The sequence below is a fragment of the Talpa europaea genome (genome assembly GCF_964194135.1).
Source record: "Talpa europaea genome assembly, chromosome: 13".
Classification (NCBI taxonomy): domain Eukaryota; kingdom Metazoa; phylum Chordata; class Mammalia; order Eulipotyphla; family Talpidae; genus Talpa; species Talpa europaea.
The window spans coordinates 71,196,083-71,222,224 of NC_140080.1; the positions used below are offsets into that span (position 1 = coordinate 71,196,083).

Sequence of the window (26,142 nt, forward strand, 5' to 3'; positions counted from 1 at the left end):
ATCTTATCTCAAGAATGAAAAAATATTTAGGTAATATATCTTAGCTAATGTGATCATTTATAATGATCACTTATGATCATGACATCAGCAGTATGTCCTGATGAGACATCATGTTCTATTCCCCGCACAACAGTAAAACTGGGATTCAGGAAAGGACGCACTGGCAGATTCTGTTCTAGAAGGAACCCGGATGGGCAGAGATGAGTATGGCCAGACGAGAGGTGGAAATTCAGCCCCTGAGGCCCAGTGGGTTACCTCTGGCCTTGCTGGTTGGCTGGCTACCTTTTACCTTTGTCCATGACTTCTCCCTTTCTCCAGGCCTCAAAGTCTTTGTTAGCCCAGGTAGCCAGGACTCATGTTCTCTCCCATTTATTTTCTATAAGCTGCTCCTGCATAAAGCAGGGTGATGAGCCTTAGTAAAACAGCTAAAGAGGGCCATCCTCCTCCTTTACAAGAAATGAAGTAAGAAGCAGAGGGGAGACGAGGTGTGGTGTCAAATGGTATTCCTGATAATAAATAGCTTATAAACTCTTTGGTGGGCTCCCTTCTTGTCCTATAAAAGAGAAAATCCATAATGATCTTGAATTGACACACAGCAAAGCAGCTCTTTCTAATTCCTCCACTATATGTGCCCTTCTTATATCAAAAAAAGCAAAAAAAAAAAAAATAGCCATGGGAATGATCAAGCAGATATGTGTTATTACATTCCAGGGATTTCACTTCATGGGCACAGATTTTAAAATTTCCCAACATGGTCAAGCATGATTATGTGCAAACTCTGGAGGGAATGAGTTGACCGGGTTTGGCAATAAAATGTGTGTGCCAATCCAACAGTGTCAAGCTGTTGACACTGCTTTATTATTTTGTTTAAAGCCACCTGTGATGTCACATTATTTCAGGGTGGATACTTGTTCTGTTTGGATCCCTGCTTATCTGGAGCCTCTTTCAAGTGGGTCAATTCTAAGCAACTGCCATGGTCAGAGCCTCAAGTTCATTGACAGCACGTAGGTGCCTTCTTGCTGAACCCTCTGATGCCCGTGTATGTTTTGTTTCCCCTCCATTAGGCGGGGCAAGAAGCACAGTATCATTTTGAGGACACAGCTGTCTGTGAGGGTCCACGCCTGCATCGGTGAGTGATTTCTATGCAAGGGGATGGCTGCTGTCTGCCTGGTGATTAAACACCTGATAAGAAATGCCCTTTGTGGGAATAAAACAACTCATTCACTATCATGCTGTCTCCTTGAGTCAGCCCTTATCATGCATGGGTTGTTGTGGGTTTTAGTGAAGCAATCTCTGGCAACAGTGTTTGAAGCCCTGTTTCATTTGGACTTGCTTTGATGCATGGTTGGGCAGTGGAGAGCTGGGGGTTAGACAGATGGTGGATGAGGCTCTTCATGACACTGCTGTGAGAGATGATGTTCTTCCCTGGGCTGTGCCAGGGAGACCCTCTATTTGGTTGAAATGACCGTCACATGCCTCCTTATACTTGCTCCCTACAGAGAAGGAGGGAGGATCTAGACACCCTCATAAGGTCAGATGATTGGAAGGGAAATCTCAAGGCACTGTGGGACTGAGTGTCTGTATATGCAAAGCAGTGTGATGGGGAGAAGACATGTTTGTGGCTTAGACTGGCTTACCTGTAGTTACCCAGGAACCTTGTGGGGGTCATTCCTGAAGCCATGATTTTTTTCTGAATCCATTGGCTCCCCTCCAAACCCATACACACACAAGTTGATCAGTAATGAAAGCAATTATTTATGCTGAGTAGAGGATCTATGTGAAGAGTCTCTAAAACCATGACCTGGTTTCCCCCTGTCATTGGACAAGTAAGTACTATCATAAAAAGAAAAAAAGGCACTAGAATTCACTTTATGTATAGAAGGTCTTCATTTCTAAGCAGTTTTGCTTTATGCAATGTATGTGTGGTCTTGATTTGGGCCTATGCTTAGGAAACATGGGTCATGCTGTTGAGGTCCAGTCTATACCAGAAGGACTGCGTGGAGAGGGTGTATTTTTCCTCTTTCCCCTGTGCCCCTGTTGGAGCTGCAGGGGTGGGGTGAGTTGTTGCTGGCCGTGCAAGGGCATTTGTGCAATCTGACTTCATTTGGTGTTCAGTTGTGGTGAGGCTGCAAATGTCTCAAGTAACAACTTTGTCTGGCTGTGGCCAGCGAGTGATCATGTAGCAGACTCATAACCCTGTGGGGCTGGAGGTCTCATAATCTGTCGGAAGCAAAGTAATATCTGGGGAGCTTCAGTCAATTGAAGGTTTGCTTCTCAGCTGTCTGTGGCTCAAGTGACCATAAAACATGTGCGGGCACCTAACTGTATTTGCTCAGTTGTTTCACATTCTCGCTTATTTCATGTGTATGCATCACGCCTATCTGAAGAAAAGGCCTTGACCGAGGACTGTGCATACTCTCCCACCATTCTGGATCTGGAACAAACCCAGCTACAGAACATGTGTTAAAAAGTGTTGAAATTAACCCCAAACCTTCCTTTCCCCCCCTCCCAAAGTGTGTCTCTGGTTCATAGTTGTTTGTTGATTTTGATTTTTTTCTTAAAGTTTTTCTTTTTCCTGGTCCCTTATTTAGGTTTTCTAGATTCCCATTATGGGGTCAAAATCAGGGGGTTGCAATTGTATGGGAAATATAAAAATAAAAAAAAATTAAAAAAACAAACAAAAAAAGAAATAAAATACAAAAAAAATTTGAGGAAAAAAAATGTTGAAATTAAATATTGGTTGAAATATAGCTTTTCAGTCCAGATCTGAGGGCTGAGTATGAAATGGCATTGGAGTTGTAAGGCAGTGGGCTAGATCAAAACCCTAATGAGGTAACTTCTGTTAAGAAAATTTACTGTATTGCACTATATATGTAAACATTTCAAGTACAGGAATTTTCTGACCAACTTCTATGACATTAACTCGTTGCACTCCTGCATCCTATAGTCTCATGCTCCTTATAACACACATGTTGTATTCTTTTTTTTATTTTTAAAGATTTATTTATACAAGCACTGGGGACAGTCAGAAGCATGGGAGGGTGAGAGACTCCACCAGAGCGGGGAGCAGAACAGGCAGGCTGATGAAGTACACTGCTGAGGGGAGTGGCAGGCTCAGCAGGAGAGGTCTGTGCGCCATGTGGGACCCTTGCCCAAACTCGGAACAATTTCTATTTAAAATGACAAAGGAAAACAGGACAAGGAGGGAAAAGCCTTTTCACATCAGTTGTTTGAGTTATTCTTTTCAAGATTATTCCCTCTTTACACATAAATTACTGAATTGTTCCAGGTGGTGGACTATGGCTCATGTCTTGGGTCTGGAACCCTACACAGCTCCCTGAAAGGCATTCCTGCCCATGCGTGGTTGGACTGGAAGGACCTAGGATCAGATTCTGTTTCATGGCTCTAAAATGCTATCAAATAAATCTCTCAAAAGAAAAGATTTTCTCACCCTAAATTCTCTTTCCCTTCATTCTTAGATTTCTAAGCATAGGAATATTTAGAATCTGGGACTTGGTGTTGATGAATTGAAGGTGACATGCCTTTGGAATTCTCCAGTGTTAACTTTGGAACCTGCAGCGGTAAGGATGAGAGTGGAGCCTTCATGGTTAGCAAGTGAGAAAACCTTGTGAAAAATGAAGGCAGCAGGGGCTCTGTCTGATGTCACAGCTCACAGGGAGACAGGTCTGCTCTGTAGGTCTGCAGACCTGAAGCATTTGGCAGGAGGTTGGGATGGGGTTTTGATACAGAGACAGGCTCTCTAAGCTTTTGTATATCTGTGTTCCTTACCAATGTGTTAGATTTCTTTGCACATTTTTAGTAAGACCATTTGATGTAATATTGTAGCAAACAATGCCTGATTTACTGCCTTAATCTAGCTGCAGTCCCTGGGAAAACAAAAAAATCAGACTGTGGGCATGAATTTATAGATAAGAACCCTAAAAGTCTGGCATAGGCATGAGAAGTCTGCATTTTATGAGGTTAACTAAAGAAAATACATTTTTTTTTTTTTTGGCTGCCCACAAGTGACACCAGAGAAATGTTCAGAGGGCCAACTTGTTCTGATGATTAATCTCATCATGAAGACAAAAAAGGGAGCCTCCCTGGTGGTGCAAGGGGTTAAGCACCGCACTATGAAGCAATCTGCAGCCTCTGTAGCATGGGTTCGATCCCCGGCTGGCCAGGGAGCAACCCACATGGCGTAGCAGACCTCACCTGTCTTGCCCGCTGCTCCCCTCAGCAGTATCTTTCAGTCAGTCAGTCTGTCTGTTCTGTTCCCCACTCTGTCTCTGGTAAATCCTCTCACCCCCCACATTTCTGGCCTGTACCCAGCTCTTGCATGCTTAAATAATCTTAAAAAAAAAAAAAGAAGGAAAAAATTTGTGGGATAAGAACTGGAATAGAGGATTTAAGAAAATGAGGTTTGAAGTCATTAGAATCCCAAAGTTAATATCTGAGTGTTTTCTTTTGACTTTGAAAGTACTTTGTGTGGCTTAAAACTTGGTTTTCTGAAGCGAACTCCATCTTCCCATTGAGAAAAGAAACCTTGTTAAGTGATTTTCTGGAACCCAGAAGGCTGACACTTTCAAATATCAAGGGTTGAATTAAACAAAAGGATAACAAATTGATGATTCCAAAGTGTCATTATGCTTGTAGTTGTGAAGTACAGCTTGGCACAGAGGGTTTTTAGCAGAATTTTCCCCAAACCTAAGAGACAAGGTCCACCCATGAAGATAGGGATGAGGTGGGCAGAAGCTGGCAAGGTGGCCGAAGTGACTAAAGGCTCCATGTGATTAGTCCATTGATATTAAAGGTCAAACCGCAGGGGTAAAGACAGCTTTTAAAGATAAGAAACCAACCTAGGAGAAGGCTACGTCGTCCGTGGATGCAGCAAAGTTGTCAATTTCCAGTAATAAAAATGTCAATAGGCGGAGGCATCAATGTATTATTTGTAAAGCATTTCCTCTGGGAGGAAGGGAGCTCTTAGAGCTAAGTCATGCATCTGTGTGCTTTGTGCTATATCTTTAGAGCAAAGAGGTGAACGGCGGTGGAGCATTTCTTCACGAAGAACCTTCTAGTGTGGGAGTAATTGTGGATTTATCTCTTGTGCTAGTCATTTATTTATTTTTTAAAGATTTATCTATGCATACAAGAACTGGAGGGCAGGCCAGAGATATAGGGGGGTGGTGGTGGTGAGAGGATTCACCAGAGACAGAGTGGGGAGCAGAGCAGGCAGATGTAGTGAAATACATTGCTGAGGGGAGCAGGGGGTGAGACAGGAGAGGTCTGCCGCACCATGTGGGCCACCTCCCTGGCTGGGAATCGAACTCATGCTGCAGTGGCTGTGGACAGCTTCTTAGTGCTGTCTTAACCCCTTGTGCCACCAGGGAGGCCCCCTGATTTAGAGGAGGTGACACTGTGGGGCAGTTTTGAGAAGGATCTTGAGACCATGGGAAAGAATCCTGAATCTGGGTGGGTGGTGATGGAGGCTGTGTGTGTCTCTGCAGGGTGTGAGATGACAGCTCAGGGATTTGGGGTGAGTTACAGATTATCTTCAGTGTTTGTACCCCTCTAGGTACAGTGTAGAGAGTCCTGGCTTCTGTGGTCAGAGGACAGAGTAGCCCATGTAATCCACAACCCTAACACCTCCACCCTCCACTTTGTTTCCCAGTTCCTTTCTCAGATTCTGCCTTTCTTAAGGCTGTGCACAGGGCCAAGGCTCGCCTGTCCCCTCCTACCTTGCTGAGCTTTCTGAATGGCCCAAGTATAAGCTCCTCTGCCCCGCGGGCCCCCCGCCTCCAACACACACCTGTGAGTGAATGTCTATCCCTGTAGATTGGTTTGAGCTGGTGCTGGTCCTGCAGGGAAGCTCCCTCCAGCATTCTTTTCCAGGGTCACACTGGCCTCTTGGGTAGGCTGCTGAGTGACCATGGACTTCAGATCATTAACTGGACTCCAATGTAGTCCTTACTGCCTCTTGACTATGTCTGTTTGGAATTTCCATTAAAACCAGGGATTTTATTCTGAAACAACGAAATTCCCTTTTGACACTCTTGTGTCTAATTGCACTTGGTTAATATTTCTTTATTAGCTATTAAAGATGGGGAGCCGTTAGCACTGTGGGTACAGAGATACCTGAGGCCAGTGCAATGAGCTGCATTAGTTTAAGCATCTGGCTGCTCTGGGACCCACATAGGTGCCGCTGGCCCTGTTGTCTCAGGTGGCAGGCTCCCTGTGTGTCTACTGTGCAGCTGCAGAATTGGAGTAAAACAGACTATTCTCTAACCAGGAGATCCTCTATGACCTTTTTCTCCCTGACTTCTTTCTCTGATGCCAGGCCTCCGACCTGGGCTTGTTGCCCACTCTGCCCTGCCCTCCCACAGGAGATTGCTTCTGCTCTTGTTCTGTTTCTGCCACTGCAGCCTTGGGGAAGGAGGGTTCCTTCCTGCCCTGATTTTGGAATCACAAAGGCCCAGCTCACAGTATCCTGGCCATATTTTTCCCTAGGGGCTGGGTAGGTACCATGGGTCCTATTTCCTATTTTCTGTCCTTTGATATTGAAATCCACTGATTGATCAGAACCCCGGAGTTCATCTCCCACTCCAGCTTCTTTTCGAACAGCTCCCCTGAGTGCTAATTACAGCCTTACTACAAGATGAGGCAGGATTTGAGTTCTCGTCTCTCTTTATAGTAAGAGACTTTGGCTTGTGTGTGTGTGTGTTTCATCTCCTTCCTCTTATACTCCATCAAGTCTGTGACCCATTTGGTGGGCATTCTATTCTCTAGGAAATAAGTTTTGTGGGTTAATTAGATAAAACACCTTGCATCTTCAGTTTCCTACTAGTCTACCTGAGTTCCCAAGTGGTGGACCCCACAGAATGTCCACGTGTCTGGAAGGCTGTTGGGTATGGCCTGGGGTGGACAGTTTGTTAGCTTCTCTTCCCCCCAAGGATGGCTACCTCTAAGGTGACTGACAGATGTCTTCCTCCTCTCTCCCCTCCCCTGCAAATAAAAGGGGGGAGAAAAAAGGGGAAGGATGTAAAACATACCACCAGTTTTATTAAACTGCCTAAGAGCATAGTGTTTCAAGGCTGTGATTATTCAGTTCTGCCATATATTTGTTCACAAAGGCTGTAATCTTAAGTATATCATCCCTAATATACTTAAGATTACAGCCTTTGTGAAAAGGCCACCAAAATGAAAAGGCCAACTGGAGAGTAAACTTGAGAAAATACTTTACTATAAATAGATATGCAGGTTAAATATAAATATGTGGGTGTGGGGATGTGAATTAGGAAATAGAGCCACACACCTATGAAATAGCTAGCATGAGAATTTACCAGAACTGCTAGGGGAGTTAAAACATCAAGAAAGGAAATATAGGTGTGAGCAGGAAAGAAAGCAAGTATATCAGGGTCTCTTATGGCAGTTTTATTTCACAATTCTCTGAAATCTGCATCCTCCCTTCTACTTTATTTAAATTGCTTATCCAGGGCCTCCCTGGTGGCGCAGTGGTTGAGCGCTGGGTTGCGAAGCTGCCCGCAGCTTCTGCAGAGCTGGTTCGATCCCCGGCTGCTCCCTGGCCACCGGAGGAGGGTCCCACATGGCGCGCAGACCTCTTCTGCCGCCTGCTGCTCCCCTCAGCAGTGTACTTCGGTCCTTCTGCCTGCTCTGCTCCCCGCTCTGGCTCTGGTGAATTCTCTCACCCTCCCGCGCTTCTGACTGTACCCAGTGCTTGAATGAATGAATGAATGAATGAATGAATAAATAAATAAATAAATAAATCTGGGAAAAAAAATGTTTATCCATTGCCTCTTTAGAACTTTGTTGCCTTTCATCTCAAAGGATATCAAATGTTGTACAATAGAATTTGAGCATGCCTTAGAAGGTTACAGTACATTTGCTTTGTACTATCTGAATACATCTTTTACAAGGACTATGAACTTCTGGGAAACAAAAAAATTTCAATGAGGAATGTCCATCATATTGGTGGACACCTGCAGCTGATGTCACAAGCTTAAACTTATATGCTGGCACTTAGACTCCAAAGTTGTTATACAGAAGAAACTTTCATTATGTTCACAAAATAAGCCCTGGGGAGGAAACCTCCATGCTTTCAAGTGATTTCTACTAGAGTCTCTACAAATGCTTTTCCTCTTGCAGGTTTGACTGGCTCATGGGGTATAATGCCAGTTCTCTGTGCCTGCCTGTGACTATGCATGTGAAGAAAAAACTTAATTTTGTCACTGAATAATCAATGTTTGTTGGGAAATAAAATGCCTAGTCTTGTTCCTAGATATTTTGATATCCAGACAGCCTGAGAGCTGAGGGGAGCAAGGATGGCCAAATTGGTGTGCTAAATGGGGATTCTGTAAGGATGGGGTGTGTAAACAACTTTCAGGTGTCACAGAGAGGCTCAGAGGATATGGATTCCTGGAAAAGGGGATTCTTGGGGCATTTTACTGATTTAAATTGTCTTAGAAATATTTTTTTCAAAAATTTATTTATGCATACAAGAACTGGGGTATAGGCTGGAGGTGTAGAGGTTGAAAAGATTCACCAGAGACAAAGTGGGGAAAAGAACAGGCAGATCGACTGAAACACACTGCTGAGGGGAGCAGTGGGCGAGACAGGAGAGGTCTGCTGTGCCATGTGGGCCACCTTCCTGGCCAGGGATCAAACTTGTGCTGCAGTGGCTGCAGATAGCTTCATAGTGCTGCGACTTAACCCCTTGTGCCATGAGGAAGGCCACTTAGAAATATTTAATAGGAAGTATTTTAACTTGGTGAAAAATAGACATGGGAAGCATTCATTCAACTATGCAACCAGTTCAAGATTTAATTCAAAGGAAAGAAAAAGGTGTTGGAGAATTTTTTACAAGTGCTGTCCTTTCAAACTCATATACTAGGGTAATAGCCCCAGAACAGCAAAGGAGAACATTGAAAAAAGTTTTGATTATTTTGTAGTATAATTAAAAAAATGCTACTGTCCAGTGTTGGGTTAATTATACCTAGAGGTGACCTGACTTACCAATATCCCAGTAACTGGATTGTGATCTGTGAGCAGGAAGAAGATCCATTTTACGGGTATTTAGAGAAATATTTGTGGGACAAAGTATAGTGCTGGCATGCAGTTAATACTTTAGTCATTTCTTAGTCTTTTAAAAAGATTCCAATTTAGAGTCAATGGTTTACTTAATAACACTCTTAAAATCAGATAATGTATCTATAAACATTTCAGAAGTTGTAAAATGCTTTGAAGGTGATAAGTTCGAGAGGAACTCTACTGAAAAATGGAAAAAACAGTCCTGATTATTTCTCTACAGCCATTTAAAGTGTCATGAGCCCTGATCACTGAGTGACTGTGTGCAGTTTGGTCTTGGAACAGAGAGGTGAGGGTCTCCAGATGGTGCACATTTTTTCAGGCCAAATTCTGGGGAGGTGGAAAGACAATCTCTTGTTTTGCTGACTAGTGTTGTTTTCCATGCCTGCTGTTTCTCTTTTTGGGCCATTTTATATAACCTTCCTTTTTCTGGATTTGTGATTGCAGAGGCCCATGCAACCCTTCTGGTTTGAGAAGTCTGAGAAGAGTTGCCAAAACATCTAAATAAATGTCTTTTGAAACATTTTCTCTAAGTGAAGTTTTACCAGACTTCAAAGGATGGTTTTCCAGCTGAGTTCCGGTGTGGTTCACATATTGCCTTGGGGGGAAATAAATCAGCTGAGAAAAATGGATTTCACCCTTCAAGAGCTGACTGTGCTGAGTAATGCAGTTAAAATCCCTTCTTCTGAGCTGGGCTGCCGACTCCTGTAGATCAGCAGGAGCTTCAATGTCTTTTCTAAGCTGTCTCTGTCCTGCCGGACACGTGGTCTCTCATTTTGGGCTTCGTGTTGGGATGTCTCTGGAAATTGAGGCTCTTAACTGATTAGAACTAGATGCTGGCACCTTGTACTTTTGAGGTTCCCCAAAGAAGGATTCTGGGTCAGGGGGTACAAATATTGGGACTCCTGGTTTGGAGCCTTATCTGGATGATTTAGAAGGTAGGGGTCCCATACTAGCTTTTGGGCATTTGAAGGTGAACTGTTTTGTCACCTGCACAGCAGTGTCTGGGCTTCAGGGAACCCTAGGTTACCTCTTGATTAAAGATAGTAGCTTAAAGGATCTTGGGTACTGACAAGTATTAAGTTTAATTTGTTTACTTAGGAAATGAATTTCTTTCATATTTTCTCAGAAAGAAGGATAAAAGGCAATAAGTAGAATGTAAGAGTAAGTAGAAAATAGTAATGCAGTGAAAGTGGGTGGGATGTCATCACCAAGAGTATTTCCAGGAGGAGTCTTGGTTCTGTGGTCCATGGAAACTGGAGTTGTACTGCCGGTGAATATCTGTGGCCTGTGCATGCATTAGGCAGGGCTTGGGGGACTGCTTGCTGCCCTCACCCAGGATGGGGCTTCCATTGGAACTGGGTGTATATATATGCATCCTGAGGGTGAAGGTATTACATGGTCTAATCCAGGCTAAAAGCCTAATGTAAGGCTGCTTGTGGAGCAGTGCCTGTTTTGCTTATTTTGGAGAATGGGATGGGGTGCTACTGTCCCCATATGTAATGAATTAATGACATCCTGGTAAGGAGCAAATGAAGAAGCCAGAGAAGCTTCATTAAGGGTATTCATAGATCTTCTTGTGACTGTGAGATAGAATGTACCCTACGGGGAAGTGTTGGATCTGATCAGAGTGTGGTGCAGCCAAGGCCTGGTGGGTGACTTATGCAGGTGACTATTTTTTTTGCTGGCACATGACAACCTCTGAGAGCCCTTCTAGCCCTACCATCCCTGTTTTGTTTGGCAGGCCTTTTCCTGGGTGGGCATGTTGTAGACCCCAGATGTCACTTAGGGATGGATTGAAAGGATGAACAGAAAGGGTACAGGGACTTAGGTCTGAAGATTTTGTCTGAAGACAGCTTCAGTGTCATTATGAATCATGAAGTTCTTCCCGCCATGGCTGCCTCAGGCCATGGGGGAGGACAATGCTGGCTTTGCAGGGGAGATTCTTTTTGGGTATTGCGCTGCATCTGACTCATCTTCAGGCCCTGTCAGCTACTATTACTGAACACCCGCTATGTGCAGGGTGCTTAGCATAGTTATTCCATTTATCCTCCTGACATATAATCTTACTTTGCAGAAGAGGAAAGCAAGATTAAAAGAGGTTTTGTAGCTCACCCAGGATCCAGAGCTAAACATCAGAGCTGGGATTCAAATCCACATCTGCCTGTTAAATGGAAATGTGATGTTTTTGTTAAAATAGGCAATTTACTTTTAAAAAAGTTTTTATGAGAGCAGAAAGGGAAATTTCCAAATAATGAGTGCATATGCCAGACACTTAGCAAAGCCCTCCCCAGATTTATCTCCTCCAATCTTCACAAAGTCTCCTGAGTGGGACTTACTGTTCCCATTTAATTACTGATGAGACTGAAATGTTCAGTGAAATGTTCACTAGAGCTGAGGTCACCTCCGGGTCTGCCTGAGGTGCTGTGTTCAACCTTTGTACCCAGTAACCTGTAACAGTGCTAGCCCACCTTGATTGGTAACTTACCAGGTTTATCTTCACTAGCACAGCTCTGGGTTGATGAGAAAACTTAGGCTCTGGAGTCAGCCCTGCTCCTGAGGTGCTGTGTGACCATAGACAGTTGACCTCACCTCTCTGAGCCTTAGTGTCCTCATTTACCCAACGAGGATAATGCCTGCAACACCATTGTGAGGATTAAATATTTCATTGGCACTGGATCTGATTTTTTTTGAAACAAAGAACTTATAAAAGTGGATTGATTTGTGAACTTCAAGGAATATGTGCTTTCGAATCAAACTGGGGATTGAATGCTAATCCCGCCTCTCTGTGCTTATGAGCAAGTTACTGAACCCTTTTAGGTCTGTCTGCTTATTTATAACAGTGAGGACGAGGGGGCCTAGTGTCTCCTTCTTGGTGGTGTTGCAAGCATTCCTGGACATAGGGGTGCGGGTCCAAGCATGGTGCCTCCACTTGCAATCCTGGAGATGTGACAGCATCATTACTACCATCATCACAAAGGAGGTTTGTCTCTTATTGCCTTTACAATTTGTTCAAGGAAAACTGGAATGTGACTAGACAGTGGTTCTCAAAGGAAAGCACCTTTAGAGTGTCTGCTCTGTTTACAGATAGAACCGACTCAGATGAAATGTATGTCTTGCCTCCAGTTCTCAAAGGACCCTACGCTCCTCATCCAGAACTGAAGCACAGATTTGTAGTAAATATTAAACTGGGCAATGAATTGTGGAACTCTTAAATATGAAATTCAAGCAATGCCCAACTAATTGTTTAAATTATGTTTTGGCTGGTACCCTTTCTGATGGGCAGCCATGGTTGAAACTAGCTCAGTATGTTTTCATTAACATTTGATATTACAGAATGAAGTTGTCCACCCCAAGGTCTGAGGGCTGTTCTGAGCCTGTGATTCCTGTTTAATTAGTGGCATTTGGGTTATTTTTGCGATCTGCTTCTTTTCAATTATCCTGAGTTTGATATACTTTTGAGTGATCCAATCTTGGCAAGCCCTGAATAGTCAGCATGTCTAGAGGAACACTCATCTTTACTGAAGCTAAGTGGGTTTTGTGATGACAGTGACAGTAGCTTTGCATCCCCTTCCTTGTGCCCCTAGACCGTGTGGTCCGAAGGGACCACTGAAGAGGAGGACACAGCTTAGACAGTGAGGAAGATAATCACATGGGTGAAAAGCAAGGAAAACACTATGATACCAAGTGTAAGTTACATTGATAATAATTTTCAAGTGGAAAAATTATGCTCTAAGCACTATAAAAGTAATTGAAATATTCGGTATGAGTTGATACTTAGAAAACACACAAACAGAAACTTCAAGTGGTACCTAAGAGTACAATCTGTATGTTTTGCCTACAACAGTGACACTAGTGAGAGTGAACATGTATCACACACATAGCAGAAAATTTGTTGGCTGACTCAGTATCTGGAGGATTGTTTGTGACTTGTTTGGCCTGGAGTGCCTTTAAAAACTATCCCGCAATGTCATGCTATGGCCTCTCTTCTACCTCATCTCCCTGTGGTGAGCTGGTGGCTCAGGGTGTCTTAGGCATGGGCCTTGGGTGCTGGTCCAGGAGGGGCTGACCAGGCAGTTTTCCCCTTCATCAGGCATTGGCACCAAGGCCTCATAGGCCACCAGGCAGCCACACAGAATAACATGGGTCATTTCACACTTCATCAGAAAGTCATAAAAACAATTACCAGCCCATTAAGGATGTTGAAAGGGAGCTCCATGGAACTGTCCTGGTAAGAAAATGCCAAGTCCACTGTGAGTCAGATGCGATTCATGCTGTGGATTGTCTTTGATGGAAGACCATGAAATCTAGGAGAGTGAGTGTCGAGACTGTCTCATGGAATGTCTGGAACAGCTAAGGGCAGAACCACTGGGACGTGCCCACTGCCGGTGTCAAGATGGTGATACTCAGGGCAGCTGGGCCGTGGGGCTCCAGTGGCAGCCTTGCCTCCTTTTGGCTGACCTGCTAGGTTTGGGGTCTAGTTGTTTGTGGGGTCTAACTCTAGACTCGTCTTTATCAGGACTCTGGAGGCACTCTCGGCTGTGGCATCTAGCTTAGGGGATATTGGGGAGCATGGGGGTTCCTTTGTGGCACAAGAGGCTGTTGACTGGGCCTTGGGCACTGGTGATGTCACTGCCAAATGAGGTTGTGCCTAGAATCTAGTATTAAATATTTCAAGCGTACCAGTTTTTTAAGTTAAAAAAACCCTCCTTTGGCATGTCTAACTTTTTGAAAATAATTTATTTATATGTATTTTACATCACTGTTCTTTTTTTTTTTTTTTTTACAGTGTTTGCTTTTTTTCCTCAGGTGTAGTCCCCATAGAATTTCCACCACCAATTCACACGTGCACCATCACTATAGTCCCTTGTGCTCTTGTCTAACTTTATCTTAAATGACTTAGTGGGCAAAAAATTAAAAACAAATAACATTTAAAAAACAGGTGCCTTAGAGAAGTCCTGCTGAGTTCTGGGGCCCAGACTATAGCTGAGGATGTGGGTCCCTCTTCAGGGGTGTCTTAGTTAAAGGGAGTTGGTGGGTGAGGGAGGAGGCACAGTGGTAGGCAGGGTTCTAATTCTGGAGCCAGCATTGCCAGGCAGCTAGATCTGGGCCACAGCACTGATGTCTCAAAAAAATGGAGACCCTCATGCTTCCCGAATGAACTGAAAGGACCGACGAGCGGTGACTGTTTTAGATCTCATGTCAAGAATCTGGCAGCGCTGCAGGATTTTTATGAACATGAACTTGTGGCTGCTACTGTGTCTTGTGGGTGGGCTTGAAAACATCATTTGTTACTGTAAGGGGAGAAATATCCAGATTTCCACCTGACTTAGAAAATAACTGCTCAGCCTTTATTAAATGCCTACTGGGTGTCTTCACTGGTATGTGCTGTCAAAGAAATGGCCAGTCCCGTGCAAGTGTGATCAGTTCCACTCACTCTCATGATTCCGAGCAGCAGCTGCATACTTAGCGTTTCCAACTTTCCCCAGAGTTCTGGATCTGTCATTGAGATCTGTGCTGTGTCCACTGGGTAACCTGGACTTTACTCCACATCACATCCATCTCCAGTCTTCCCAGCCCTTCTCCACCCCCTCGGAAGGGCTCCTGTCCACCCGCTGCCAGTACCCGCGGTGCATTCAGTGGTGCACTGGCCATATTCTCCTTGCTCCTGTGGTTGTACACAGACCCTGGGATGACGTGGAGTGGATTTTTACTTTCCTCTGATGTGGATGCAGCTCTGTGGAACCCTTATGTCCTGCTTTTCCCATTTCCAGAGAGCAGGGAATTCTACTGGGCTACTTAGGAGGTCCTGTGGCTCTCGATTTCCCCTTTCACTCCTGTCTAAGGAAAGAAACGTGGATTTGGGAGAAGAGAGTGAGGAGGTGAGGCTCAGTGTCTCCCCCTTCTTCAAATGTTATATGCTGAGGACCCTGAAGGTCTTTGCTTAAGTGTTTGCAGGAAGCCTGCCTTGTGCTGGGCCAGTGCTCCTTCCCTGAGCTGCTCAGAAGCCTGTGTGGCTGCAGCATCGAGGCCCGTTCTGCACCAGGGGCTCTGTCATCTACCTGCCACTCTTCTCTCCCCACGTGCTTCTGAACTCGGGTGGGAAAGGCCAGAGACTGCACACTGAGCTCAGGTGTTGGGAATGTGGGTGCTTTAGATTGATCTTTCTCCTGGAGGCACAGAGCTGCTTTATCCAGCAGCTAAGAGAGACGAGCCATTAACAGAAGGGGGCAGCGTGTCCAGAGCAGGCAGACAGCTGCTCCTGGCTGGCTCCCCTCTACAGCTACTCCAGCTTGGAGCAGCGCGCCTGTGCCAGGCTAAATTAAAACTGGCGCTGCCTGACTTTGCTCTTTTCAAGGCTGGAGTACTTGAGGTGGAAGAGAAGGAGGGAGTCTAAAATAAAATGAGTGAGTTGGGGTGTGCAGCCACGTGCCCTCCTGGGGCTTGCTGCTTTAGGGTGATGAGGCTGTGCTGGTGCTGGGGTTCTGCTCTCATGCACACTGGCCTTTGTGCTGAGCTCTGCTTATCTTTATTTTTGGGGTGTGTGCTCTCGATCTTGATAGTTTCAGTAAACACTGGTTTGAATAATGTAACAGGCAATTTAGGGCATCACATTCTGACCTTGGGCTTGTTATCTCAAGGTGTAAACAAGACCGGATAGAGATGAATGCGTCTGTGGCAAACTTGCTCTGGAAAATTCCCTGAGTGACTGATGTAACGGAGGACACACAACCACCAGTGATGATGGTTCTGTTACACCTCGGGCTATTCTTTACCCAGAGCACCCCAAGGGGGAGGGAAGTAGGACATTATCACACCATCAACTTGGGGTATGGAATAACCATGTAATCTGATGACGGATTATAAACTTTGGGGAAAAGTAACAACTGGAACCGCATGGATCCATAATATGTAATTCATAACTTAAACCAAGGTGGCAATATCGAGAGTTTATGGGTGGGAAATGACACTGCCTTAGCTTTCTTACCCTGGCCCATGACATGGAACATGAGTATCCCCTGGAAACTGGTGCTGTGCAGTGGGAAGTGGGGAATCAGAGGGCAGCACTCCCAAGCACTAGAATTGTACCTGGGAGCAGTTAGGGTTCTGTTTGTGCTGCTGGAGCGCCTTCTCAGAGACCTGGTTGCACATGTTGCTGCTAACTCTTCGGGAGAGGGATGCTTCACTGGCATCAGGGATAGGCACTTACTGTGCTGAGGCTCAGATACTTTTCATGGAATTTGATTTGAGGATGGAGAGAGTAAGGGGTGCTTGGAACTTGGCACCTGGGGGAAAAGTGTACCCATTTTTAAGGGGAAGGGCTCAGGAATAGGTGGAAAGAGGCTATTTTGTGAGGTTTGGGCCTTCTTAGATGTTCTCCAGAGTTCTTGCATCTGTCGGGGTGCCTGGGTGGTGCCTTGGTGTCCCCATAGGCTCCTGGACCAGGTGGAGCAGCCTTGTCCAGCAGATGCTGTGGATAGTGAAAAATTCAGGAAAGTTTAAGTCCATTAGTCAGACAAAATCAAGGCTTCAGTTACAGGGGAGAGTCCTAGGGGGTGGTATGTCCTAGACCTTAGGAAGTCTTGCTAGCAGGGACTTTGTAGCTAGACATGCCCATGTTGAACCCAGTTTCTATCACTCAGGTAGGTCACTTAATCACTGTGTGCCTCAGTGACTCTTGCAAGTGTTGGCTGGTTCTTGTGTACACTTGGGTTGTCCTGGGGTCTGCTCCTCTAGCTTCTTGTCTGCTGGTGGCCTCCTCGACAGGCTGTGCAGCTGCACAGCTTCATGTTCACTCCCTCCTTTGCAGGCTCCTACTCAGACTTCTGGGCTCTGTTCAAATCTCCCACCAGCCCATTTCCCTTCTCAGGGAAAATGAGTCATCACCCCTGGTGGTAGTTCCTGGAACTAGACTAGGAGGCTAGACTTTGGGGCTGTCTGCTGTGTTTCCCCCCCGCCCCCCCCCCCCCCCCCCGCCCCGGCTCCACAACTAATGGACTGAGAGATCTTGAGCTGCTTCTCTCCACCTCTTTCCTTTCCTGTGCAATGACAGCCATGGCAGGACCGGGGGGGGGGGGGGGGGGGCGGTGTTAGAAACTAAATAAGTTAATCTGCATCAAGCACTTAGAACCTTCCAGGCACACGGTCAGCACAGCATCACACAGTGGGGCCTCTGTGATTGGCTTCCCCAGCACCATGCCCTGCCCAAGGTGGGTCCTCATAGATCCCTATGGGCAGTGAGGGCCGCAAGGCGTGGGATCATGGTAAGTGTCTAGCTGAAATATCAGACCATGGATTTATCTTCCTCCAGTCCTCTCAAGTTTCCCTGAAGTGCTGATAAAATAGAGGGGCCAAAGCTGCTTTGTCTGCTAAAATAGCCCAGGCTGCAAGGGAACAGAAGGATGCGTGCTCCTGTCCTCCCAGACCTTGCCCCTCAAGCAGTGATGCCCTCAGGCATGCCGCGAGGATTGCTGTATGCAGCTGCTGGCAAAGCGTTGCTGGAACCAAGTGGGGGATGCTTATCTTGCCTCCCCTTTCCTGCCTCATCTGTGTTTCCTGCCTGGGCCACTAATTTGTACCTTGCCATGGAGATTTTTTTTTCCGTTGGCTAGTATAATGGCAGATGGGAAGGGTGGTTTTAATGAATTACTGTTTTCTTTTGGAGATTAAACTTTCATTATAAATACAGTTGCAGACACACAACCTTCTGGTACTTGCATATGATTTGCCAATTAGGATAATGGATTAGAAAGTCCCTTGGAGAATGACAGCGACAAAGCTAACCGTGGACCTCAGCTTGGGGTGCTGGAGAATGAAGTGCCTTGCCAACCGGAAGTCAACATCTGTCAGTGTGCCCACGATATGCTTGTTCTAAAAGTCTGAAAATATACATGACCTTTGAGAAACAGATTAAAATTACTAGGCAGAAACGTGGCAGCCCGCTCTAAGAGTTTGCGAAGTGTTCATTTGGGGTTCCTGCCGGCCGACCACATGTTTCTGGGATGCTGAAGGGCAGGCAGAGTCTGTGCTGCTTCATTTTGGTTAAATAATTAAATGTCACAAGCATTTAAGATGGATCTGGCAACTCACTTTGTGCTGCATCCATCAATTCTTGCAGTGGGCCTCAGTCTTTGGGGCCCTGCCTCTTGTTTCCTTCAGACCAGAGTTTCAGCTCCCCAGACATTTCGGGCCAGGTATTTCTTGTAGGGTCTCCTTGTGCATTGCACCAGCATCTCTGGCCACCACCCACCTGCCAGTAGCCACCCCCAGGCCCAGTTGTGAGAGCAAAAAACTCCTCCAGACACTGCCACTTGACCCTGGGCTGTTATGATCTCTATGAAAAGTCTGGTTTTCATCCCTCACCATGCAATTTTCTCCCCTTACCCAGTTTGCCCACTCCTTATCCCTCTTCCCATACGATTTACACCCAAAGTCTAGTTTTCATCTATCACTAAAAAAATTGTCAAATACTTACTTTAGGAAAGTTTTCTGTATTATAGCTTTTAATACTGGTTTTGTTCTCTTGTTTTGCTTGTCTTCAGGGATTCCTATTATGTGTACAATAGGTCTTTGCCTACCTGCAATATTCACGTTCTTTTGAATCATTTTCTTGTTTTTCAGAATTAAAGCCCCACTTAACTTTCTACATAGCTAAAAGCATTACCTTTTGTGTTTCTTCTAGTATAATATCCATTTCTGATATTTTTATCTCAAACACCTAAGTTCTGTCATTTCCTAATTCTAGCTTTTATTGTTCTTTGCTTGTTTTATTGTTCTCTATTTTATCCTTTTTCTTGAAAAAACAGTCTAAAATTTGATTAGTTCATTAGCTGTGTCTTTCTGGTGTTGTGGTTTTCATTGTCTGTTGTTATGCTGTTTAGCTCCTTACTCATCTTTCCTCTAAATAAAGCTGCATGTGATTTGACCTTGATACTTTTATACTTATCTCTGTGAAATTAGTCTTTAAAAAAAAAAGATTTATCTATGCATACATGAGCTGGGGTACAGGCCAGAGATGCGGGGGTTAAGAGGATTCACCGGAGATAGAGCGGGGAGCAGAACAGCCAGACTGACTGAAATACACTGCTGAGGGGAGCAGCGGGCGAGACAGGAGAGGTCTGCTGCGCCATGTGGGTTGCTTCTTGGCTGGCGGGGGATTGCTTCATAGTGTGGTGCTTAACCTCTTGCGCCACCAGGGAGGCTCCTGTGAAATTAGTCGTCATGAGATTTTAGAGTTGTTCTTCTAACTTCACAGAGCTTGCTCATCTATTGTTAAAACTATATTTGTAGAGTGTTCAGAAACATGACTGCATTATGAGATTTCTGGTCTCTGTTCTTGTCTCTCATTTTCATTTCGACCATCTCTGCATAATATTGTTCCTAAATTTGATTCCATTTCTAGCAGTTTCTCTGATTCTGGAATGAGAGCCCTGGGGGTCAGTTTTAAGAGTTCACAGGGATTTGACTGCTTCAGATATTTCAGTTCCAACCATGGCTTCATTGACTTGCCTGGTCCTGGATTGGTCAGTGTCCCTTTGTGTTCACTGCTATTCTTGAGCTGGCCTGCCAGACTTCCCAGTGAATACCCATGAATTCTTTTGGGTTCTCTTATTTTTTCTTCATCAGCTGCCTCATTGTTTCCCTCTGACATACAGGGGACAATATTGGGCATGTCGTGTGGCTGCTGATGATTTGTCCTTTCCCTCTTCTACTTTAGCATTTGTGGATTTTTTTCTCATATTTAACATTTACATTTTTATTGCAAATGTTTACAGGATATTTGTTTTGCTATATGACTGCTTTTTAGATGATAGCTTTTAGAAACAAGTATTTTGAGATAATTGTAGATGTAAGTTGTGAATTGTAAAACTGTATTGTGAGATCCTATATCTCTCACTCGTTGGTGTCTTTTTATTATTTTTTATTTTATATAATTCTTACATTATTTTTCATTTTTGCACAATATATGCATTTTCATTTTGGTTATATTCCCCGTAAAATACCCACCCCCCCTTATTTTGGCCCTAATCCCTCTCTCCTCCCCCCACCCCCTTTAGTGTGTCTCTGGTTTATGGTTGCTTGTTGATTTTGATTTTTTTCTTTCTTATAGTTATTCTTTTTCCTGGTCCCTTATTTAGGTTTTCTAAATTCCTGCTATGAGTGCGACCATCTGGTATTTTTCTTTTTCTTTCTGGCTTATTTCGCTGTTTTGGATGATTAAAAAAATAGACCTCTGCTACTACCACCACCTTCATGGAACCTTCTCTTCCTTGGTGATTCTTCAAACAATTTCCTCAAAATTGTTACTTAGAATTCAGTTTACCTTTGTATAACAACCTTGCCCTCCCCAAATAGTGAGTGGTTTAAAGGTAGACGTTTTCTTCCATAATGTATAAAAGAGGTCTGGGGGTTGTACTCTAGGGCTAGTGTGGCAGTGTCAAGGTTATCAGGCTGTGGTAACCTCTCCCTGCTGCTGTCATTGTCAGCACATCATCACCACCTGAGATGACTGTATAAACACTATAGTCATTGCTTCTGGATTCTCTGCAGAGAGGAAGGAGGCCCGAGGAAGAGCTTATCCTGTTTCCTTAAGACATTTTCTGGGAGTATGTGCTTATGTCAGATTGGCCAGAATTTAGTCCTGTAACTATAGGTAGTTGCTAAGGAGTCATGGAAATGATTTCTTTTAGCTGACTGTATGGCTGCCCTAAATAAAACAGATTCTTTTAATAAATCAAAAACAGGGCAGTGGATATTGGGATAGGTAGCTCAGAAGCATGGATTTTTCTTGCTATGTGCTTAAACAGAAGCTTAGAAAAAGTGACTAAATAGGAGATTAAAAAGACACTTTAACAATTTTAATTTCAACATACTTTCCTTGTTAAATTTATGCTGTTCTGCAAATGAAAACAGTTCAGTGCTAGGAACTGAACTTTTTGTATCACCGGATGCTGATGGCTGCTCAGTGCAGGTCTTGACTCTCTTGGCAGCAGAGGTGGGAAGGGGGATGACCCCCATTCTACCTGTCACCGTACGCAGTGATCATTGTGGTAACAATGCTTATCCCTGAGTGCATTCGAGCTGTGATGGCTGTGGATTGAAAGAGTTCATAGGCTTCTTAGCTTTGTCTCTTTAGACATCCTTATAGCCTCTAAAACATACATACCACAGAGAGAAGCGTGGGGCAGGGGTTTCATTTCATAGTGAAGCTGGGATGATCTGGAGGGAGTTGTTATACTTGAATTACTAGCATCAAAATTTTTGGCAGAATTCATGTCTGATATTTTGCTGGAAAAATTTGTATTGGCCTCACTCTTGTATAAATTGTGAGGAGTCACAGATGATCTTCACTGATTGGGGTAACAAAAAGACACAGTTTATTGCCATTGTGTGTGCGTGTGTGTGTATACACTATTGTGAATGATGCTACTAAGAACATGATGTGCAAATGTCTTTTGGAGACCCTGACTGCAAATATTTTGTATAAATGTTCAGAAGTGTTATTGCTGGATCATAAGATAATTCTATTTATAATTTCTTAAGATTTTTCCATATTGCACCATTTCACATTCCCACCTATAGTGCTAAGGGTTCTAGTTTCTCCACATCCTCGCCAACACCTTCTTTTTCAATTTTTTTATTATATATTTCTTACATTTTTCATTTTTGCACAATGTATGCATTTTCATCTTGGCTATAGTCCCCATACAATTCCCACCTGGCCTTATTTTGATCCTACTCCCTACTCTCCCCCCTGTAGTGTGTCTCTGGTTTATAGTTGCTTGTTGATTTTGATTTTTACTTTATTATAATTAGTCTTTTTCCTGGTCCCTTATTTAGGTTTTCTAAATTCCTGCTGTGAATGAGACCATCTGGTATTTTTCTTTTTCTTTCTGGCTTACTTCATTGAGCATAATCCCTTCCAGTTCCATCCATGTTGCTTCAAATTGCATGAGTTTATCTTTTTGCATTGCTGAGTAATATTCCATTGTGTATATGTACCACATCTTCTCGATCGTCATCTATTTTTGTGCATTTGGGTTGTTTCCAAAGCTTAGCTATTGTAAATAGAGCTGCTATAAACATAGGGGTGCAGGTGCCCTTTTGAATTAATGTTTCTGTGTCCTTTGGGTAAATACTTAGGAGTGGAATTGCTGGATCATATGGAAGCTCCAGCGTTAGCAGATTGAGGAACATCCACACAGTTCTCCATAGTGGTTGGACCAGTTTGCACTCCCACCAGCAGTTCAGGAGAGTTCCTTTTTCTCCACAATCTTGCCAACATTTGTTATTGCTAGTTTTTTTTAATATGTGCCATTCTCACTGGCCTCACCAATACTTTTAACATGCTTTTAAACATGTTTATTTGTTTTTTTCAATAGCAGCAATTCAAGTTAGTGTGAAATGTTACCTCATGGTTCATATTTAAATTTCTGCCTTTGTTTTTGAATCCTTAACTTCATTTTCTTTGAGGAGAAATGCAAGGCATTCTTTATGTTAAATGGTTGTTTTGGAGTGTTACAGGTTTGCAGGTGGTCCAGGTGCTGCCACCCTGGCTTAAAGAAGCTTCCTCTGCACTTCATGGGATCATTTGTACAACTCTTATACTGAAACTGTTACCTCTCTGCACTTGTGCTGTGGTGCCTTGTCTTTTGCAAAAATAAAGCAAAATGGAAGCACAAAAGCTAAAGGAAACTGTCTTTTTATAAAGTCCAGAAACATAGAAGAAATTTTTTGGCTGCTTTTTAAAATACAAAGATGGTCTTGTTATTGCTTGCTTCGAAATTGTTTGCTGTTTTTCGAAAGGTTAAATTAAAAATTTTGCTTAATTGGGAGAGAGGGAAGCTAATGCTCTGAGTACTATAATTACATCAGATTTTCGCCCAACCAAATCTGTGCTATAACGAATGCCCCATTGACATTTTAGTAGGTGGTGTTTGTTCAGGTCTTTCAGTGGCAACAGAAAGTAAGTTCTTTGTTCAGAAACAGCCAGAACCTTCAAGAGAAAATGAGGTATTCTTTCTTGAGCAGAAAACATACTTCTAACAAAGCAACAGATCTTGTTCTTTTCCTTTGCTTGTTCAAAACCGCAATATTTTGAAATACACCCCATTCCCCCTCAAGTCACACCTGTTTGCAAGCTGATTTCAAGCCACCAGTATTTATAAGCAAGTTATTGATTGTTTCTCTTTAATTATTGCTTTGAAAATTATGATAAAACACTCACACACAGACACTTAACCATTGTAACCATTTTCAAGTGCACATTTCGTGGTATTAAATGTGTTCACACTGATGTACAGACGTCACCACATTCCATCTCCAGAACTCTATCTCCAGGACTCTTCTCATCTTGCAAACCTGGCATTCTAGATCCAGTCAACAATAACTCTCCAGGCTTCCCTCCCCATAGTCCCTGGCAACCACATTGTACTTTCTGTCTCTGAATATGGCTACTCTAGGGTTCTCATAAAAATGGTATCATGCAGTTTTTATCTTTTGGTGACTGGCTTATTTCAATTAGCATAATGTCCTCCAGGTTCATCCCTGTCATAGCAAGGGTCAGAATTTCCTTCCTTTTAAAAGGCTGAGTAATAATCCATAGCATGTACTGGCTACAATTTGTTTACTCATTCCTCTATCTGTGGACATAAGTTGCTTCTAATTTTGCTTCTAGATACTGTTACAAGTGCTGTCATGAACTGAGTGTCCATATCTCTTTTTGAGATCATGCTTTCTATTCTTTTGGGTATACACCCAGGAGTGGAATTGCTGGAACATATAATTCTATAACCACTATTTTTGGAGAAGGAAAATACACCCAACCAATATTGGCTTGGATTTGGCAGTGTAGATGCTGGGTGCCCAAGGGTGGTAGAGCTGGTGTGTGGTGTTGCAGCTGAGTGGGCTGACTGTTCTGTTAGGATGGTCACAGCACTTCAGGACTGGCCCAGGGGAGGCAGCTGCCCAGTGCATTCTTGGTGCTCCATGCCTGCTTGGTGGCTGACTCAGTTGGGCACAACTTTAAGCCAATGACCTCTGTAATTCTACTCATCCACACATGCTTTGCATCCTCCTTGATCTTGGCTCCAAGATCCCACCTGAATAGGTAAGTCTGACCATTTTTCACAAGAAAGGTACATTGTGTATACTTGAGGTCTTTGTGCTTCCTTCTGAGGGGATATGTTTGCAGTATGAGTAGGGAGGCACAGGGCAGAGACAGAGACTAAAGTAGGGCCGTGTGGCATGTGGGGATCTCCTGGCTTTTGGTCTGATTGCTGTCGGCACTATCTCTGAACTCCATCTTTTTGGAGACAGCTTGGGGATTTTGCAATCCAGGACTTGTTTGTCCAAGCTCTCTACTTTCTAGGATTTCAGGAGAGTTCGAGGACCTCACATCTGATCAGATTTTTGCTCTGTGCACCATTTCCTACTAGTGTGTGATTTGGGGTCTTGCCTCTCTGACCCTCAGTTTCTTAAGATTCTATAAAATGGGCACAATAATGTTCTTTGTTCTCTGGGCTTTTGTGAGGATTAGATGTGATGTAAAAGTGCTGAACTCCATGAAGGTGATGCTTCATATGGCTCAGACTTTATGGAAGAAACATCTTGTGCAGGAAGTTAATTGCATGGGACACATGACGGGGTGGCCAATTTGTTGATATATGTGTAGAACTCACAGGAGAAGATGCTTCCATTGCAGTGACCAGCTCAATTCCCTTCTCACAGGTGTGCAGCTGGGAAACTGAGTTTGAGGGGTGGTTTGTCAACTGCATGATTTGGGAATTTGATGGAGTCAGAGGGTCTGGCCCAGCTGACTAGCCTGTCTCAAAGGACTGGAGGATGGAGGGTGTGGAGAAGGGCATGTTCCACCACAGTAATGCTGCCCATAGGGTTGTAAAGCTTTTGTCACTAGCATCCCACATATCTAGGTATATATACTCAATTTTTATAACAGTTTTATTGAGATAAAATTTGCATAACATGAAATCCCTCTCCTCCTTTTAAGAGTATTGAGTATATTCACCCTGATTTTTAATGATTTTCATAGTTTTACAGATCTCATTCCAGAACATATTCATTATACCCACCCCTCCCTCCAAAAAAACCAAATCTGTGCCTCTTAGTAGTCATTCTCCATTACCCTCGCCAAGTCACTGTGGGTTTGCCTATTCTAGTATTTCATGTAAATGAACTCATATGGCATGAGGCCTTTTGTGTCTAGTTGCTTCCATTTTGCATAATGTTTTTAAGCTTTTTCCATGTTGCAGCATCTGTCAGTACTTCATTCCTTTTTATGGTTGAGTAATATTCCATTCTGTGGACCCACCATTTTTTTTGCTTCTCCATTTCTCAGTTGGTGGATGTAATGTTTTTCTCCAACTTGAGACCAGTCTTCTTTCTTTGACATTCATTGCTTCTCCTGTGGGGTCATGTTATGGATCTCTTTGAACATTCCCTTCCTTGATATCTGAAAGGACAATTACTTTGTGAGGAGTGGAATTTTATATTTTTCTGAATGTGAAGGCCTTAGCAAACATGTTCCAGTTTTAGGGTATCTGAACTAGAACCACAGTGAATTTCCATCAGTTGCAGAAAACCCAGTGTTTACACATAGCAGCATCTTTTGTTTCACATCTGCTGAGAGGCATGTGTGCCTGACACTGTGGCCAGCAGTGACTCAAGTCAGAAACTCAAGCTGGCAAAGTGATAGGAAAGCTCTCCTTGGTTAGATTTGCTAAGTGATGACAGTGCAGTGAACATCTGTGAGGACAGCTTGTTGGGAAGGGGCTGTGGTGGTGCAGGATCCAGGGCCTCTGAAAATCCCCCAAGGCTAGAGTTGGAGTTGACCAACAGTCAGCCAGAGGGCCCTGGTCAGTTGAGGGTGTGTGAGAGTGTGTCTCAGTTGCCATGTTCCTCTCTCTTCAGCGTGCTAGCCAGGGCTGTCTTCTGTCTCTGCAAACTTCCCACAGCCCACCTTTGAGTGAGATCACAAAACAAAGTAGGGCATCTCTTAAAGGGAAGTGGCATCATACCCAG

The 26,142-nt window shown here is 43.8% G+C and overlaps 1 protein-coding gene across 6 annotated transcripts in view; it reads left to right on the forward strand.

Annotated features, from left to right (window-relative positions):
• Positions 1-26,142, forward strand: part of FHOD3 (formin homology 2 domain containing 3) — a gene marked incomplete at both ends in the record, with an annotated part of 417,341 nt that overhangs the window by 70,589 nt on the left and 320,610 nt on the right. For all 6 annotated transcript variants that reach the window (XM_084252166.1, XM_084252168.1, XM_084252167.1 and 3 more), the window contains one exon: positions 1,065-1,129. In XM_084252166.1, the coding sequence (XP_084108292.1) occupies positions 1,065-1,129 (65 nt within the window). The remainder of the gene's footprint in view (positions 1-1,064; positions 1,130-26,142) is intronic.